The 18901-nt window shown below is 45.2% G+C and overlaps 1 protein-coding gene and 1 non-coding gene across 3 annotated transcripts in view; one reads left to right on the top strand and one right to left on the bottom strand.

Moving 5' to 3' along the window:
* Window positions 1-3142: 3142 nt before the first annotated feature.
* On the bottom strand, window positions 3143-3306 carry LOC121152419. Its single transcript, XR_005883262.1, has one exon. It is a non-coding gene; the product is annotated as a U1 spliceosomal RNA (small nuclear RNA).
* A 4085-nt stretch (window positions 3307-7391) lies between these two features.
* The window catches only part of ZMYM6 (zinc finger MYM-type containing 6), a 38772-nt gene continuing 27262 nt past the window's right edge, over window positions 7392-18901 (top strand). The window contains exons 1-6 of one of the 2 annotated variants that reach the window (XM_040974184.1): window positions 7392-7499; window positions 8239-8394; window positions 14175-14259; window positions 14706-14955; window positions 18271-18445; window positions 18567-18758. In XM_040974184.1, the coding sequence (XP_040830118.1) occupies window positions 8302-8394; window positions 14175-14259; window positions 14706-14955; window positions 18271-18445; window positions 18567-18758 (795 nt within the window). In that variant the 5' untranslated portion in view covers window positions 7392-7499; window positions 8239-8301. Of the gene's footprint in view, window positions 7500-7976; window positions 8395-14174; window positions 14260-14705; window positions 14956-18270; window positions 18446-18566; window positions 18759-18901 lie in introns of those variants that run through there. The other variant, XM_040974185.1, reaches the window with a different exon arrangement.

The following is an 18901-nucleotide window of genomic DNA, read 5'->3' as shown; positions in this document are numbered from 1 at the left end:
TTGGGCCATCCTCAACTGCTTTCCCAGGCTACAAGAAGGGATCTGGATGGGAAGCGCGGCCCCAGGGATTAGAATCAGAGCCCATATGGGATCCCGGAGTGTGCAAGGCAAGGACATTAGATATTAGGTTATTGCACTGGGCCCCAAAATAGTTTCCTTAGGAGATGGTTTTTAGATAGACTTAGGGGAGGTTGTATTTTAGCCGACACATTGGCTTTTTCTATCAGTACTAGTAGCGCTATCAAAAGAACAAAAAGCTTTCTAATAAAAACTGTCAGCCTCATCTTACAAAATATATACAAGATTGACTAGAGCCACTCCTTCTTTCTTGGGCCTTGGAGAGGCCACTCTTTTCTCTTTTTGTTCTTTGAGTGAGCCTCTATATTTCATTGCTTTGGTCTGTATGTGGACAAAACAAATAAAATCCCTAAAAACTGGAGCCGGTGCCATGACATAGCAAACTCAGTCTTCACATGGAATACTGACATCCCATATGAGCACTGGTTCAAGTCCTGGGTGCTCCACTTTCACCCCACCTCCCTGATCATGGCCTGGAAAAGCAGTGAAGGATGGCTGAAAGCCTGAGCCCTTACCCCCACAGAGGGGGCTCAGAGCTCCTGGCTTCAGCAGTTGCAGCACTAACCGCTGAGGCCATGTGAGGAGCGAACCAGCAATGGAAGATCTCTCTTCCTTGTTTCTTCTTTCTCTGCATCTGCCTTTCAAATAAAAATAAATCTTTAAAAACTACAGATGGTTTTTGTTCAGGAATATAGACAATTAGGGTTTATTCCTGGGGATCTGCCAGGCCTTTTAATAAATCCAATTCTCACAGACAGCAGCTACCAACAACAACAAAAAAATCTTCAACCCAGCCTCGGGTCTCTCAAAAATGTGTGGAGTCAAGTGAAAATAGAAGAGGGATTTTTCTAACTCCTGTAATGAGAGCTGGAAGAATCCTTCCTTCTTGGTAATCAGACAAAAGAGTTAACAGCTCACAGAAATGTTCTTTCTGGCCTAGGGAGAGGAGACAGGTAGTTTGTTTGACCTGAAATCTTGTTGAAACCATTCAGGGCCACAGCTAGGACAACTGAGCATGCGCACATGTCCAAAATCGACTAAGTCTTCCCCCAGTTTTCATGACAAGGTCCATGAGGATGTCAGCACAGTTAGCATAATACGCAATGCATGTCCAAGCATGTATCTAAACTCTGTCTGTGCCTGCTCTTTTTTTAAAAAAATTTTTTAATTATTATTTTTATTGGAAAGTCAGATATACAGAGAGGAGGAGAGACAGAGAGGAAGTTCTTCCTTCTGATGATTCACTCCCCAAGTGAGCGCAATGGCCAGTGCTATGCTGATCTGAAGCCAGGAGCCTCTTCCAGGTCTCCCACGCGGGTGCAGGGTCCCAAAGCCTTGGGCCTTCCTCGACTGCTTTCCCAGGCCACAGGCAGGGAGCTGGATGGGAAGCGAGGCCACTGGGATTAGAACTGGCGCCCATATGAGATCCCAGGGCGTGCAAGGCGAGGACATTAACCACTGCGCCACTGCGCCGGGCCCTGTGCCTGCTCTTGCATGCTCTAAGGTGGCCCACACTTCCTTGCGTGTCAGAGACATTTTTCTGTGGTCTCCTTAAAAGACAATGTGTGACTTTGTATGACAATGACTTCTGTAGGGGTTTGGAGCAGTGGGCCCACAACTTCGGTGGGTAACAAGACTTTCCCTTTTTCTGTTGAATTATAATTGTCGCTGGGAGCATGACGCTGCCTCAACTGCCAGTGCAGCTGTGTGTGGCCATGTGGCCTAGATTGTTTCTGATACGGTAGGATCAGAAGAGCTAGGTGCCACTTCTGAGCCTAGTGACTTAAATATTTATTTATTTTTAATGTAAAAGCAGATTTACAGAGAAAAGGAGATACAAAGAGAAGGTCTTCCATCCCCTGGTTCACTCTCCCAAATGGCTGCAAGAGTAGAGCTGAGCTGATCCAATACCAGCAGCCAGGATTTCCTCCAGGTTTCCCACATGGGTGCAGTGTCCCAAAGACTTGGACCATCCTTCACTGTTCTCCCAGGTCATAAGCAGATAGCTGGATCAAAAGTTAAGCGGTCATTACTAATTAACTATGTAAAAATCACTTATTTAAAACCTTTTAAAAATTACTAAGTTTTATTTATTTGGAAGACAGATTTACAGTGAAAGAAGATGAGACAGAAAGATCTTTCATCTACTAGTTTACTCCCCAAATGGTCATAATGGCTGGGGCTGGGCCAGGCTGAGGCCAGGAGGCTGGAATTCCATTGGGTTTCCCACAAGTGAGCAGGGGCCCAAGCACTTGGACTGCCTTCTGCTGATTTCTGAGGTGTGTTAACAGGAAACAGGGTTGAAAGTGGAGCAGCCAGGGCTTGAAATAGTGCCCAAATGGGATGTCAGCTTTGTGAGTAGTAGCTTTACCTTCTATACCCAAACAAAAACACATTTTTCTTTATCTGCCCAACTCTGCAAAGGAGGAAGGCTGGCATCTCCTAGTGTTAGACGATGTGTGGGAAATATGAAAGCAAGGGACGAGAATGTGGCACAACATCAATTACTGAAAAGTTTTCAAGAAGTAGAAAAGCCAAAGAGACTCATATGTGACATTTAATTTAATATAAAACATTCCAGCTACAGAGCACTTTACCAAAGCCCTCATGTCCTCATAGGCAACTTTCATAACTGACAAGAAACAGAAACCCCCAATTGCAGCAAAACGAAACTTCAGCTATTCAGGGTGGATGGTGAGGACAGCGGTTGGGAGGTTGCTTGAGACAGCTGCATGTTCCCTTACACTGCCTGGATTCCAGGCCTAGCTCTGTTTCTGCTTCCAGCTTCCTGCTAATGCACACCTGGGGCACAGCAGGTGACTGCTTGGGCATGCATGGCCCTGACACCCAGCCGGGAGACCCACATTGAGTTTATTGCTGACTTTGTTCTGGCTCAGCCTAAGCAGTAGTAAAGTGTAGGGCTTAATTTGTCTGACTGTCTCTCTTTCAAAAGGTAAAATGAATTAAAAATATTTTAAAAGCTTTTAAAAGATACAATAATAATGGGGAAATGATGAAATTAAGAGGGTTTAAAGAGTAAATTATGAAACTCTTTTTTTTTCTCCAGGGGAGAGTGCGAACACAGTACCCCACTACCACAGATTATGCAGTCGAGTTTCCCACAATTGGGGAAATTGCTGGGGTCAGCACACCCGGAGTGCAATGGGTGAGCCTTGCCCTCGGAAAACCACCTTCGTGATCATGGTATTTCCCCTGGCAGGTAAGTATAGATTATAAAAATCTTAAAATTTTTGGCATCAAAATAAACTTATCGTTAAGGAAAAAAAAAAAGTTAAAAAGTCATGACATGAACAGTGTCCATATGAGATGCTGGTGTCACAGGGTGGAGGATTAGCCTGTTGAGCCACAGCAAACCCAGTGACTTAAGAGCAGAGCACAGTCCTACACTCTCAGGAAGGTGTGCCCAGGACCGAGTTTCTCTTTGTTTTTCTTTCTATCTCTCCCTTAAAAAAAGTATTTACTTATCTGAAGGTCCTAGATACACAAAATATGGAGAGAGATCTTATATCTGTTGGTTCACTTCCCAAATGGTTGCAACAGTCAGCCAGGGCTGGGCCAGACAACAGCCAGAAACCTTGATCTCCTGGATTTCTCACATGGGCAGCAGGGACCCATGCACTTTGGTCATTTTCTGTTGCTTTCCCAGGAAAGCAGGAAGTTGAATTAGAAAGGGAGCAGCTGCTCATATGGGATTCTGGCACCCTAGGCAGTGGCTTGGCACACTGTGCTCCCACACCAGCTCCCAGGCTATGTTTAAGTTGATAATTTTGTGTGGCTCAGCAATGTTATAAATACCTAATTGACATCCCTGTTCTAAATGTTTCACAACTTCTTAATAGTGCCACTTTAAAAAAAATTATTTTTTTTTATTGGAAAGGCAGATATACAGAGAGGAAGAGAGAAAGATCTTCCATCCACTGGTTCACTCCCCAAGTGGCTGCAAAGGCCAGTGCTGAGCTGATCTGAAGCCAGGATCCAGGAGCTAGGAGCTTCTTCCAGGTCTTCATGCAGGTGCAGGACCCCAAGGCTTTGGGCCATCCTCGACTGCTTTCCCAGGCCACAAACCAGGAGCTGGATGGGAAGCAGGGCTGCTGGGACATGAACCAGCACCCATATGGGATCCCAGCCATACAAGGTGAGGACTTTAGCCACTAGGCTATCACACCTGGCACTAATAGTGCCACTTTATTAACCAATCCTTTGACTCATGGGGGGACACCTACAGTGATAAAAACAAAACAAAACAAAACCCTTGGCAGTCATAGAAATTTGGTCTTCAATATTTAGACTCAGACAGTGTATCATCTATAACTTTATCTGAGGAAAATAATAGAAAAAAATCTTTCAAGAAGAGGAAAATGAAAGGAAGAAAAAGAATGATGAATATTTAATACTTTCCATGGTCAAATCTATAGATAATACAACATTATAATTCAAAATTTACTGTGAAAAAATAAAGCAAAATTGCTTGCAGCAGCACATGTACACTGAACAAAAAATTACCAAGAACATCAAAGTGTGTATTTTTAGTAGTACAACAAACCATCCCAAAACATAACGGTTTAAAACAATAATTTAATTTGTTAATTCTCATGTGCCTGTGATTGGCCAGGCTCAGCCAGGAAGTCCGCTTGTCAATGATAGCTATTAGAGTCATGTCTGGAACATTCAAGGCAGCATCATTCACACGTCTGGGACCTTGGCCACATCATTCTGGGACTTTTCTCTCATTCTCCCCGTGGCCTCCCCAGCAGCTATTTTAAAGATAGAGTTATCTATTTCATTATCTTAATGGCAGAGTAGGAGAAGGGAGAAGAGAGAGAGAGGAATCCATTTCCATTCAATAGTCCCTCCCCAAAGGGTCACCGCAATCAAAGCTGGGCCAGGCTGAAGACAGGAGCCAAAACTGCATCTGAGTCTCCCACATGGATAACAAATAACTTGGGCCATTATCTCCTGATTGGCGAGGCACAGTAGCAGGAACTGCATCAGATTCAACACAGCCATGAGTCAAATCATTGTTGCTCGCATATAGTTGCTGGCGTTGCAAGTGGCGGCATCACCTCCTGTGTTACAACCCCAGCCTCTCACCAGCATTGGTTTACGTTGTGACTCCAAGAGAGAAAAGGCAGATGCTGCCAATGCTTATGGATGATCTAGTGTGCTTTCTCTGCACTGTGGGGAACAAGATGAGACACAGTCGAGCCCAGATTCCACTGGAAAAGAAACCGACAGTTTCTGTTGGAGAAAGAAAAGCATCAGGGACACCCAAAGGTGGGGGTGAGGGTGGAGATTGTTGGCAGTCTTCTTTGGCAACCTTCTCATCGTTCACCTTCTGCCTCTAATAATTCAGATGCCGCTGAACCAAAACACCTTCATCCACCAAGAATTTCAAACCATCATCATATTCCATCATAGTCCGGGATGTCATAGCCTACATCAGCCCCTAGAAAAAGAAGCTTCTCAGATGTGGTTTGGTTGTCTGTAACTGTCTTCAACCTAGATGACAATGAACTAAGCAGACAATGCACCTGCTCCTGCATTCCCAACACACTTGATGCTGCAGAGACAAAATGACTCGTGGGGCACAACAGGGAAGAACACGAGTGTTTTTACTGAGCATCAACCTGCAGTAGTTCTGAAATCTACCTGGGGGTCTATGATCAGATTCTCCACCTCTGAGGACAGAGAAAGCTCCGCAGCTGTTCTGCATCTGGGAATGTCTTCATAGTACTCTTCTTTCTTTCTTTCTTTCTTTCTTTCTTTCTTTCTTTCTTTCTTTCTTTCTTTCTTTCTTTCTTTCTTTCTTTCTTTCTTTCTTTCTCTCTCTCTCTCTCTGTCTCTCGCTCTCTTTCTTTCTCTTTCCTTCTCTCTTTCTCTCTTTGTTTTCAGTTTCTTGCTTCTGTTCTCTGGACTCTTAGCTTCATCCCTGAGAAAACTTCCATTCCAATAAGACAACTTGAGTATTTTTCTACTTCTTTTTGCCCAGAGAAAGCTGGGAGCACAGAGATCTTTGTCATTCCAAACTGTTATTGCTTATTATTACAGTGTTTGATATTTAAAAAAGATTCATTTATTTTTATTGGAAAGTCAGATACACAGAGAGGATGAGAGACAGAGAGGAAGATCTTCCATTGGCTGGTTTACTCATCACCAGAGCTGAGCCAATCCAAAGCCAGGAGGCAGGAGCTTCTTCCGGGTCTCTCACACAGGTTTAGAGTCCCAATGCTTTGGGCTGTCCTCAGCTGCTTTCCCAGATCACAGGCAGGGAACTGGATGGGAAGTGGGGCTGCAGAGATTAGAACCGATGTCTATATGGGATCCTAGTGCGTTCAAGGTGAGGACTTTAATGGCTAGGCCATCATCGCACAGGGTCCTGACAACCATTTTCTAGAGAGGAGAGCTGGGTTTGAAAACCACAATCTCTGTCCTTTCTGTAATTCTTTCAAATCCAAATAAATCTTTTTTTTTTTTTTTTTAAAGAGGGCTCCAATAAGAAATGGCTCAATCTCATTAGTAACATGAGAAATGCAAATTGAAAGCACCATGAACTAACATTACACCCTTGACAGAACGACTTACGTTAAAAGGATGTGTAGGAAGGCTGTTGTCCACTGAAAATCCTTCTGTATGGCTGGTGGGAATAAACCAAAGACTCCTCTCCAACATTTCCCTTACTATATGATTTTACATTTGTGAGCACAAAAAAAAAACAATTTCACCATTAGGTGTAAACACAAAAGTGTTTGATGCGAATGGTTAAAATATATTCACAGAGGCAGTAGTCTTCATAGCCACAAATTGGAAGTAACTTAAATGGCCGTCAGGAAATGACATTTGTGGCCTGTTCACAAAATGGAATGCCGCCAAAATTAAAACACCCATCCACCCTCTCCCGTCTCTGGGTAAGTCTGTGACTTCTTCATCCAATACTTTTAAGGGCAGAAATGAGGTTAATTGGTTGGATGTTCACCCATGGTTCAGCAAGCACTCGGCTTAGTGAAACTCACCGACTATTTCAGTGCTCCCTCAGTAAGCGGCCTTTCTGGAAAAGAAGATTCAAGAATGCAGTAGAGAACTCGTGGCTGCCTGAAGCCCTGGACATTCACCCCTCCAAAACCCCTGTTTCCAGCTTGTCCCAATTGAGTCTCGGCCTCTTTAAGAAGTCAACCATAACTGAAGCTAGGGGCATGCCGGGAACGTCCACTCAGATCAATTCTGGGGCCTGATGGGAAAAAAGGGGGCGGGGACCTGGGCGGCGCAGGCGCAGCTGCAGGATAGGGCTCCTAGAATCCCCGGGAGGTATCCTCCTGGTCGGCGTCCGCCACGGACAGCTGAGGCGCGTGACCTCGGCCTGCGGGCCGGCCCGTGGGCGCTCGTGGCGCGGGAGGGAAGAGCAGGTGGGAGCGGCCGTGGCGAGGGGTCGTGGCCCGGGACGGGCGCGCGCGCGGCGAGCGCTGTGGGGTCGCGGGTCCCGCCGCCGGCACGCGCTGACAGGCGCCACGCGTGGGAAGAACCCTCGGTGGAACGCTGGCGGCCCTCTGATGCGGGACGAGCGCCCCTGGTGGGGCTGCAGCTTGGGGCACGGGGCCAGAAAGTTCTCTCCGGAGCCCTGGGAACGTGGGGGCTTCTAGAAGGCTTGCGAGCCTGACTGGACCGTCCGGCTCGGAGAGAGAGCGTCCTTGGGGTCCGCCCTCCCGGAGTGGCGCTTCCCCGAAGGCGAGGCTCGCCTGACGCCCCGTGGTGGCCCTGGCAGCGAGGGTTGGGGTGGCATCCCGGTCACTGACCTGGCCCCGCGGCCGCTAAAGGCTGAGTCATAGGGGAGGGTAGAGGCAGGCTGGTGCGCGCCCCCCTGGGAGAGGCAGAGCCACCGTGGGCTTTGCGCGTGAAAACGAGGTGCTTGGTCACCTGCTCTGCTGTGTGGGGTGGACGGCCCTGACGAGGACGGGGCTCTGTGGATGCTTCGCTCACTGCATCTGTTTCTGGTGTATGATGGGGACCCCACAGTCCAGGTCCACGGGGTTGGGAAACAGGTGCTTTTTTTCTCATGCTCGACCGTCCCCCCCCCCCGCCCCCCCAAGCCTTGTGCAACGGGAAGGGGATCAACCCCGAACCTAAATCTGCTCTGTCGTGTTGTAGGAGTCCCCGAGTGTCGGGTTAGAGTTTTTTTGGCTAGCGGATGCCTTGACGGAAAAGGTTAGGATGAAAGAACCCTTGGATGTTGGATGGAGCAAAGCCATGGCGCCACAGCAGGGGATCCTGGACAAAATCAAAGAAGAACCTGACGATGCGCAAGTAAGGGTTGCGTGCCAAAGATGACTTTTCATCCTCTTTTTATCTGGGGAATGGAGACTTTGAGTTAGCCAGCCACTGGTTTGTCAGTTAAAGCAGTCCCTAGGGTTTATCCCCGCCTCCCCGTTGGGGAGTGGCTGTGGTTGGAATGAGTTTCCCAGAGTGGAAGCTGATTTCCGATGTGAGATTGCTGAGTGGTGCCTAATAAAAAAGGTGACTGTTTTGGTGGGAGTGCCTTCTTAGAGAGTGGGCTGTTACAGAGGCCACGGCAGCCCCCTACTCCTGCCCCTGCCCCCTGCGCTCTGGTTATCATGCAGCTGGACGGGCCTGAGCCCCCCGGGCCTGAGGCCATGGGCTCCTTGACCTTGGACCAGATATAGTTAGGAGCTGGAAGATGCGAATTTCCGTATGAATTACCTAGCTTGCATTGTTTTAGCAACACAGAATGGACAAAGTGAGTAATTGGGCTTCCCATTTTTTGAATGAAATAAGTTCTGGATAACTGAATTGTTTTTGTAAAAAGGAAGGGCTGTGTGTTATTATTTTTTTCATGCTTGGCGCTTGAGACAGTTCTGTTGTCTGTGGTGTCTGTGGTAGGCATTTCTTTTATCCTGGTGTGTGCTGACTACATTATGCCAGGCGCTGGGGCTCAAGGAGTGGGCAGTCATTCATGCCCCTTTCTCAGAGCTTGTAGGATGGTAAAGAAGACAGATTACACAAGTAACTGATCAGAGAGTATATATAATCAGAAGAAGTGACTGTTAACCCTAATGTTTAAAGATGCCCCTCACCCATTCAGAGTACCTGGATTTCATTCCCAGCTCCTGCCTCTGACTCCACCTTCCTGCTAATGTGGACCCTGATGACTCAAGTAATCGGGCTCTTGCCACCCACATAGGCAACTTGAACTGAGTGCCTGGCACCTGAGTGCTGCCTGACCCAGCCTGGCCAGTGTAGACATTTGGGGGGAGAACAAGCAGATGGATGCTTACCCTGTCTCTGCCTCACCCTCTCTGTAAGGAAAGGCCGTGTTTGTTCTCTCTCACACACACACACACACACACACACACACACACACACACACACACACACACATACACACACACACACACCACTGTATGTAGAATATCAGACTGTGACAAGTGCTTTGAAAGGAAGGCCTAAAATGGGAAATTCTGGGAGCACAGTGGCGAGGGAAGGACTGTGAGCTGCGTGATGCTAATGAATGCAAGAGGCATGGGAAGAGTGATCTGCACACAGCAGCTACAGATGGGAAAGGCCTGAATTGGAAGGAGGCGTGGTGGTTTTGAAGAACCAAAAGAGCTGAGGTCCTGGCGTCCTGGCATAGAAGAGGCATGGAAGTGGAGGTGATGAGCATAAATTAGTAGCTATATAACATTCATTATACATGGCGGCATATGAGATAATTAGTTAATTGCTGCTACTTAGATATCTTCATTTTACACATGAAAAAAACAAAGCCCAGAAAGGTCAAGGGACTTAGCATAGATCACAGTCAAAGGCAGACTGGACTCCGATTCAGCGAGAGGGACTCTAGGGCTTCTGCTGGCCTCTTGTGTGTGTCTGTGAGCTTGAGGCCAGATCGCGTAGGATGTGCTGGGCTTTGTATGCGGCTCAGTAAGATGAAGCAGATTTGTGTTAGGAAAGATCATTCTGGCTTCCTCTAAGAGAATAAGACTTTTTTTTTAAGCCCAAAAATGAGTGTGGAAAGACCATCGAATTATTCTGCAAACATTGTTTTTTCTTTTCATTGTTTTCTTTTTTAAAGGCAGTTCTTTTACTTTCTCTCTTTAGTTACTGACTTCATTGATGAGTAAAACAATTGTATTTAAAAATAATAATTCTGAAGCACTAAAGTAGTACATATAGTCAGAGCAATCTGGTCCCTCGCACCATCTCACAGGGTGCCGCATTCCGGTGCAGGGATGTCAGGTGGGCCTCACCTCAGCCAGGAGCTTTGAGCCTGCCTGGCCTGCCGGGTGGGCAGGGGCAAGCTGGCATCCCTGACACCTCGAGCGTGTCCACATGGTGAATTTCTTCCTCTGCCAAAAGTAACCTTTTTATTTGGCCAGATTTGTGGCTTCTTTCTTTTAGATAGGTTTTTTTTTCCCTTAAATCTGGTCCTTCCTCTTCCTCATGATCTCATTCTTTCTCATCTGTTTCCAGCTGTTCTTCCTGCAGTCATAAGGTCCAGCAGCAACTCTGTGGGGATGCCATTGTGCTCTGTGTGAAGACCTCGGCTCTGTGTGAGGAAGCTCATACTTGTTCGTGTGATGTCACACGTGTAGGCTCTCATTCCTTCCTTTACTGTCCTTGCTTGTCCTTCTGATTGCTTCTAATCTTTTGCAGCCTTTTTTTTTTTTAAGATTTATTTATTTTTATTACGAAGTCAGATATACAGAGAGGAGGAGAGACAGAGAGGAAGATCTTCCATCTGATGATTCACTCCCCAAGTGAGCACAACAGCCGGTGCTGCGCCGATCTGAAGCCAGGAGCCTGGAGCCTCTTCCAGGTCTTTCACACGGTGCAGGATCCAAAGCATTGGGCCATCCTCGACTGCTTTCCCAGGCCACAAGCAGGGAGCTGGATGGGAAGTGGAGCACCCGGGACACGAACTGGTGTCCATATAGGATCCTGGCACATGCAAGACGAGGATTTATGCTATCGTGCTCTGCCCAGTCATTTTCTTTTTCTGTTGTATTATGATTCTTTTTATGGTATCTATAGGTCAAAGTATTATTGTTTTCTTATGATTTAATTGTTTGAAAGAATTACAGAGAGAAGGAGAGAAAGACAGATCTGCTGTCTTATGGTTTGCACCCCAAATGTCTGAAATGACCAAGGCTGGTCCAGGTCAAAACCAGAAACCTCATCTGTCTGGGTGACAGGGCCTGGTCACTTGGACCATTTTCTACTAATTTTCTCTGCCTGATAGCCAGGATTATATCAGAAGTAGAACAGCTGGGATGTGAACTGGCACCCATATGGGATGTTAGTGTTGCTGACAGCAGCTGTAACTGCTATGTTACGATGTGGAGCCCAATTTTTTTTATATAAAATTTTTTTTTTGAGAGAGCGAGTGAGCGAGCAAGCATAGAGCACCTATCTACTGTTTCACTCTCTGTCTGCAACAGTCAGGGCTGTTCTAGGCCAAATCCAGGAGCCAGAAGCTCAGTCTGGATTTCCCATGTGGGTAGCATAGACGCGGCCAATTGTGGCATCAGTGCTGCCTGCTAGCGTGTGCATTGCTGGAGTGATACTTGGATGTGTATACTCTGCCTGCCCCTGAATTTATTTTTATATTGATCATAATAGTCCTGCTATTCTTTCTTCTTCCCCCATCTGTCTTCACATGCTAGACTTCATATTGTTGAAGTCAGAATTGTTGTTTGACCTGACTATGCAGTTCCAAGCACAATGACTAGTATTCCAGAGTGCATGATCAGTAATTGGGAAAAAGACCTTTGTGTCACAAATAAGGAAACAGTTGAAAGAATAAGTGACTCCATCAGTACAGTACCCCTTGCTATGAAACCACAGTGCCAACTGGGGCTTTTTAAAAAAATTTCAAACTCAGTATATCCTTATGTCTTGCCTATAGTCTATAAATGTAACAAGTGCTATACTGTAAATTAAATAAATGAATATAACAACTTGGGGTCATGAATGCAAGTAGGTACGGACCGCCTTGATTCTCTTTAGTTCCAGGCAGATAGGCTGTGCTTCTTCATGACTGAGGGTGGGGACTTGGCTGAAAAGCACGTGAGCACATTGCATGTGCCGTTTTCCATGCTGCAGGGATGCATCTCATTTGGAGATTAGAAAATAAGAGCCAACAAATTGAAGTGAGTTTGAGTCTGTTCTGGATGTTCAAGTTAGAGCTGAGCTGTCATTCATTCATTCAGTGAATTAGATTCCTGCTTATTGTTGGCCCTTATCCTTGAACGCTGTGCAAGTACTTTATGTAAATTGGTCAGTTGGATGTTCACCACCCTGCCTTTGGTGTCATTTTTATCTCCATCTTACACTGGAGGAAGCAGGCTGTTAAAGGCCACAGTGTGTAGGCGCCTGTCTTTCTTAGTCTGTTCTGTTGCTGTAACAGAGTGCTCAGAGCTCTGTGATTGATAGGAAAAGGGCCTTACTTTGGCTCCTAATTCTGGAAGATGGGAATTCTAGGAGCAGGGTGCAGGCATCTGCTTAGCTTCTGGTTAGGGCATCATGGCTGGAAAACAGATAGCAGGTAAGTGGGGTGTAAGGGACAAAGTGTGAGAGGTGGCCCCTCTGTGTGAGAACCGACCAAGTCAGTTGTCCAAGAAAGGTGTTTATCTGTCTCAAGACCTAACCACTTCTTTGAAAGGCAGAGTTTTACACACACACACATATGCACCTGTCTGGAGCCAGGGACTTTTCTCGTGGGTGCAGTGGCCTAAGCACCAGGGTCATCTTCCACTGCTTTTCCAGGCATATTAACAAGGAACTGGTAGGAAGTGGAACAGCTGGGACTGAATCCAGTGCTCATCTGGAGGTGGCAGCTTAACGTGCTCCGCCACAACACTGACCCCTAATCACCTCTAAAAGTTCCTGTCCACACTCAACACCACCATATTGGGAACCAATTTCCCACATAAGTTTCAACAGATAGATGTACTAAAAAAAAGAGCTAGCTGTGAGTAATTTTGTTCTGCTGTAACAAATTATAGTAAACAGGGTGACTTAAACATACCTCATGTTTATTTCTTACAGTCTGAGCTCAGGGTTCCAGCATGGTCAGTTCCACTAAGGACTGTTTGGGGGTTGCAGCCTACAGCTGTGGGGAGTGGAGGGATGGCCAGCTTTCTGTCCCTTTTGCACAAATACACGGCTGCCATTCATGACTTAAGGCCCCACCTCCAGGTACCGATTCTGTTGGGATTATGGTCTTTAACATTGGAATCTGGAAGGGACACCAACATTCAGTACACTGCACCTACTAAGAAGTGGTAACAAAGCAGCAGAAGGCAGTGGAATTGTTGGCAGCTCTGTGTTTGTTTGAGAGGTCTTGTAGGTAGAAATAAAAGATCTAGTATTTGTGTGTGTCATATGTGCTTGTGGCTAGCTGGAGGACATCATGTTGTGTGCTTTATCAGTATTCAGTGATCTGCCCCGCCCCCCCCGAATGGAGCCTAGGCTAAGTAACATCTTTATTTTACAGATAAAGAAATTGAAACTGAAAAAATTTTTTAAAAACATTGCTTATGTTTAAGTTTTATCTGAAAGATAGTAGCAGAGAGCGATCTTCTATCAGTGATTTTAAAAACTGATTTTGTGGTTATTTTTAGGATGCATTAAGGATAAACCTGTCTTAGGCTGTGATTTTATGTATAATGAGAAGATTGCATTGAAGCTCTTGTGTCTTTTCTGCCTTTGAAAGATATGACAGTTAAATGTGCTGTGTAAAATTATTAATTTAGATTGACTAAATAATTTAGATTTAATTTCACTTATTGCTTCCTTATAAATAAATAAAAATTGAATAATAAAGGGGTAGTATTTAGAATTGACGTAGTTATGTTACTCTCGTGTGTTAGACTGCGTCTGTTACAGATGGCTCTCCAGTTGTGAAAGACTGTCTCCACTGAGATTCAATCTAATCACTGTGGTATTTGCAAACATGATTAATAAAATGTGTAAGAGATGAAAATGATAATATAATTTTTTGCTTGAATTTGTAATTGGCTAGGTATACTATAATCCTTTCTCTCTGGCTTTCTCTAATTTTAAAGGAGTATGGACATGCCCAACAACCAAAAACTGAAGAAAGTGAACTGAAAATTAGTGCTGTGTTTTCAGTAGGTGATGGTCCTCTAGGTAAGAATGGAACTGCTTGACTTACCTGCAGAGAGTGTGTTGATGCTGACCAGTAGGACTGAAGGACAGCACCACCTCGCGTCCTTCCTTCTCCTCAATTAGAGCCATGTTTTTTGAATTGTGAGCAGCTGGTCTTCCCCAGCATTTAAAAAAAAAAAAAGAAATTCATTAGGGTTACATCAGAGTCTGATGCATGTGGTAAGGAAGTGGACTGTTTCATGAAATTTTGTTTCAGTCATTCAGTTGGACACATGTACAAAATGTATGTGTGTGAGAACTGGGTTATAAAGTACAAAGTAATTTTTACTGTGAGTCAAGAGAAAAGGTTGTAGGAAATCCTCTGTTTTGGCTGGCTCTTTCCCTCTTCAGTGTTGAGGATTTTCCTGTAGGGTGTCTGTATGTGCCTTGGAACTGGCCCTAAAACTTCTCTGTTCTTGTTTTGGTAGCTCAACAGTTCAGCCCAGCCTTTCAGCTGCCTCTTGTACCTCCTGGCCCCCAAATAATGATCCCTCCAGTTCCAGCTGTGCCACTTCAGGTGTTTTGTTCTGGTTGTAAGAAAATGCTCTATAAGGGGCAGACTGCATATCACAAGACAGGATCCACTCAGCTCTTCTGCTCCACAACCTGCATCTCCAGGAACCCTGCTCCCAGCTGCCAGCTGCCGCTCCCCAGGAAGACCTGCACGAACTGCTCCAAGTAGGGGGTGCCTCAGACCCTTCCTCCTCACTTTACCTTTTTATTTTTTAATATGTTTAGTTCAAATATGTTATTGCTACTTTAAATCTCTTTTACTTTATTGTGGAAGAAGATTTATAGCTACTGTGCAGTATTAAATGAATGACTTACCCAGAGCAGTTTTCACTGTCTTCTAGTTTACATTTTTACTGTGAAAGAAATGGCAAAACATTTGTGAGAATTACAGGGCCACTTGTATATCCTGTAACTGTAGATTATAACCATTTAAAATTATCACACTGTCATTTTGAAATCCATTGAAATATGGAATAAAAAATTATTCTTTTTTTTAAAGATTTATTTTTATTATTTTTTATTGGAAAGGCGGATATACAGAGAGGAGAGACAGAGAGGAAGATCTTCCATCTGATGATTCACTCCCCAAGTGAGCGCAACAGCCGATGCTATGCCGATCCGAAGCCAGGAGCCTCTTCCGGGTCTCCCACGTGGGTGCAGGGTCCCAAAGCTTTGGGCCGTCCTCGACTGCTTTCCCAGGCCACAGGCAGGGAGCTGGATGGGAAGCGAGGCCACTAGGATTAGAACTGGCGCCCATATGAGATCCCAGGGCGTGCAAGGCGAGGACCTTAACTACTGCGCCACCGCGCCGGGCCCCAAAAAATTATTCTTTTAATGGTATATGAAAGTTATTTAATTCTTGAGAAGATTCTTGAAAGCTAAATGATTCAAGAGTACGTGTTTATGTAGCTGTGTAAACTTCTGTTGTTGTCACTGTTGCCTTATATGAGGCACAGATGCCCATTGAAGGAGGAGCAGCAGCTCTTGCTCTGTGCCTCACACTGAAGCATTGGGCCTATTTTGCCCCATCCCCTGGTGGTATGCATCCAGTGTGTTGTCAGCATTAACTAACACAGAGCAAGAAGATCTTCACAATTTTAGAAATTTCTTTATTTGAGACTCTGAAAAACAGAGTGAACAAGTGAACGCCTCCATGTGTTAACTTCTGGGGTAGGGGCTGGGTTGAGACTAAAACCAAGAACCAGGAACTCAGTCCAGGTCTCCCTCGTGGTGGCTGGAACCCAGTTACCGTCCTCAGCTCTGCATTAGCAAAAAGCTGGAGGTGAGAATCAAACTCAGGTAGAGACAGGACACACATGTGTTAACCGCTCAGCCAAGCATCTACCCCAGGAGATAGGTTTCACCATGTGATTCATTCCTTTTAATTGTGTAACCTTACTTAACTTTTTTACTTTCTCATTGGAAAGTAATATTAATTTTTTAGGATTTTTAACAGTCAGTTTTAATTTGTAGGCTAGCACATACAAAGTGTTTAATAATGGAACCTTATTATTGGCAAAGTTTGTGTTATATTACTATTTACAATTAATATTGTTATGTGCCATTCTATACTTTTTATAGTTTACAGGCCCCTATTTTGTTGGTAGAGATAACAAATATTTAAGAGGTTTTTTTTTTCTTAAGATTTATTTATTTTATTAGAAAGTCAGTTCTACAGAGAAGGAGAGGAAGATCTTCCATCCGCTGATCCACTCCCCAAGTGACCGCAATGGCTGAAACTGAGCCAATCTGAAGCCAGGAGCCTCTTCCAGGTCTCTCCTGTGGGTGCAGGTCCCAAGGCTTTGGGCCGTTCTCGACTGCTTTCCCGGGCCACAAGCAGGGGGCTGGATGGAAGTGGAGCAGCTGGGACACCAACCGGATCCTGGTGTGTGCAAAATGAGGAGCTTAGTCACTAGACTACTGTGCTGGGACCAGCCCCCCTCTTTTTTTTTAATTAAAAAGATTTATTTATGTAAGAAAGGCAGAATGATGGTGGAGAGAGTGAGTGGGAGAGAGAGGTTGATGCAATGGTGTAGCAAACTAATCCTCTCTGGGTTGCTGATATCCCATATGGGTACCACTTTGTGTCCTGGCTGCTTCATGTTGAATTCAGCTCCTTGCTATTTTCTGGGAAAGCACCAGAGGGTGGCCTAAGTGCTTGGGCTCCTGCATCCACATTGAGGACCCAGAATGGAACTCTTGGCTTTTAGCTTTGGATCAGCTCAGCTCCAGCTGTTGTGGTCGTTTGGAAGTGAACCAGCAGTTGGGAGACCTCTCTCTGTCTCTGTAAAATCTGCCTTTCAAATAAAAAAATAAATACATCCTTTACAAAAGGAGAAATGTTTGGATCTTCCACCTGTGGGCTCACTTCTTATATGGCTGTAACAGCTAAGGCTGGGCCAGGCTAAAACCAGGAGCCAGGAAGTTCATCCAGGTCTCCCAGGCAGATGTTGGGTGATAGGTGCTCACGCTACTTGAACCGTCAGCTGCTGTCCCTAGGTGCGTTAGCAGGAAGCTGGACCAGAAGTGGAACCGCCAGAACTGTCATTGGTTCTCTAGTAGGGGATGTGGGCTTCCCAAATTGTAGCTTAACCCATTGTACTGTAATGACAGCCCAAGCCAGTTTTTTTTTTTTTACTTGTTTGGTGTGTTAGCATTAATTATTAAAAAGCAGAAATGGAATTTACCAGCTAGGAAGTAGAGAGGAAGTTCTAAATATTTTACTTAAATTTACTATTTGAAGATTTATTTGTTTTACTATGCCACAGCACCGAACCCAGTTTACTTAAATATTTAAACTTGATTTTGCTCTAAAAACACTTGTAATACTTTAACTTTATATGTATTCTTTATAAAATTCCTAGAGATTTACTTATTTGACAGAGTTAGAAAAAGAGAGTGAAGGGCCTGTCATGGTGGCCTAGGGGCTGAAGTCCTCATCTTGAACATGCCAGGGATCCCATATGGGCGCCGATTCTAGTCCCGTCAACCCCGCTTTCCATCCTGCTCCCTGCTTGTGGCCTGGGAAAGCAGTCGAGGATGACCCAAGGTCTTGGGAATCTACACCTGCATGGGAGACCTGCAAGAGCTCCTGGCTCCTAGCTTCAGATTGGCACAGCTCTGGCTATTGTGGTCACTTGGGTAGTGAATCATCAGATGGAAGATCTTCCTCTCTGTCTCTCCTCCTCTCTCTGTATAACTGACTTCGTAATAAAAAAAAAGTTTTTTTTAAAAAAAAGAAAGAGTGAAACTCCCATCTGCTTGTTCACTCCCCAGATAACCGCAATGACCCAGGCTTGGCCAGGCCCCAGCTACAGCCAGGAGCTTCATCTGGGTCTCCCATGTGGGTGCAGGGGCAGTTGGCTCATCTTTCTGCCATGAAGTCTTTCCCCCTAGTAAATGTGCCTGTGGCTGACAAAGAGGAAAAAAATACAGTTGTGAAGAAAGACCACTTTTCATTTTGCCTCTCTTATTTTTTAGGAGCATTGTAAATGTGAAGGCTATAGTTACCACCCGCTCTGAGAATTCCATTCCCGGCAAAGAGTTCTGCAGCCAGTCCTGTCTGTCCTCTTACGAGCTCAAGAAGAAACCTGTCGTTACCATCTACACCAATGGCAATTCAACCAGGTGCAGCATGTGTCAGAAGAACGCCGATGTGAGTCATGTCCAGCAGTGTTTGGAATCTGCTGAAAGATCAGATTTTTTTTAAGTAACTGCTTGTTTTTTTTGTTGTTGTTTGTTTTGTTTTGTTCTTTACGTGTGTTTTTATCTCCTAGATTCGATTTGAAGTTAAATTTCAAAACGTGGTGCATGACCTTTGTAGTGATGCCTGTTTTTCCAAATTTCACTCTACCTACAACCTCACCATGAACTGCTGTGAGAACTGTGGCAGCTATTGCTATAGTAGCTCTGGCTCTGCCCAGTCCCAGAAGGTTTTTAGTTCCACAAGTGTCACAGCCTACAAACAGGTAAGGACATCCAAGTCAGCTACACAGGCCTGAGCTGGCAAATGAGTTCTTCCTGCAGTTCATCCTGATGTCTGGTTTTCCTGCCTGGAAGATAGAAGGGATCCCAGTGAGGAGTAGGAAAATTGGGAGACGGCGTAGGAAAA

This window comes from Ochotona curzoniae, unplaced genomic scaffold (assembly GCF_017591425.1).
Source record: "Ochotona curzoniae isolate NIBS_2020 unplaced genomic scaffold, NIBS_Ocur_1.0 contig_2404, whole genome shotgun sequence".
Taxonomy (NCBI): domain Eukaryota; kingdom Metazoa; phylum Chordata; class Mammalia; order Lagomorpha; family Ochotonidae; genus Ochotona; species Ochotona curzoniae.
This window is presented reverse-complemented; position numbering and strand designations above follow the sequence as displayed.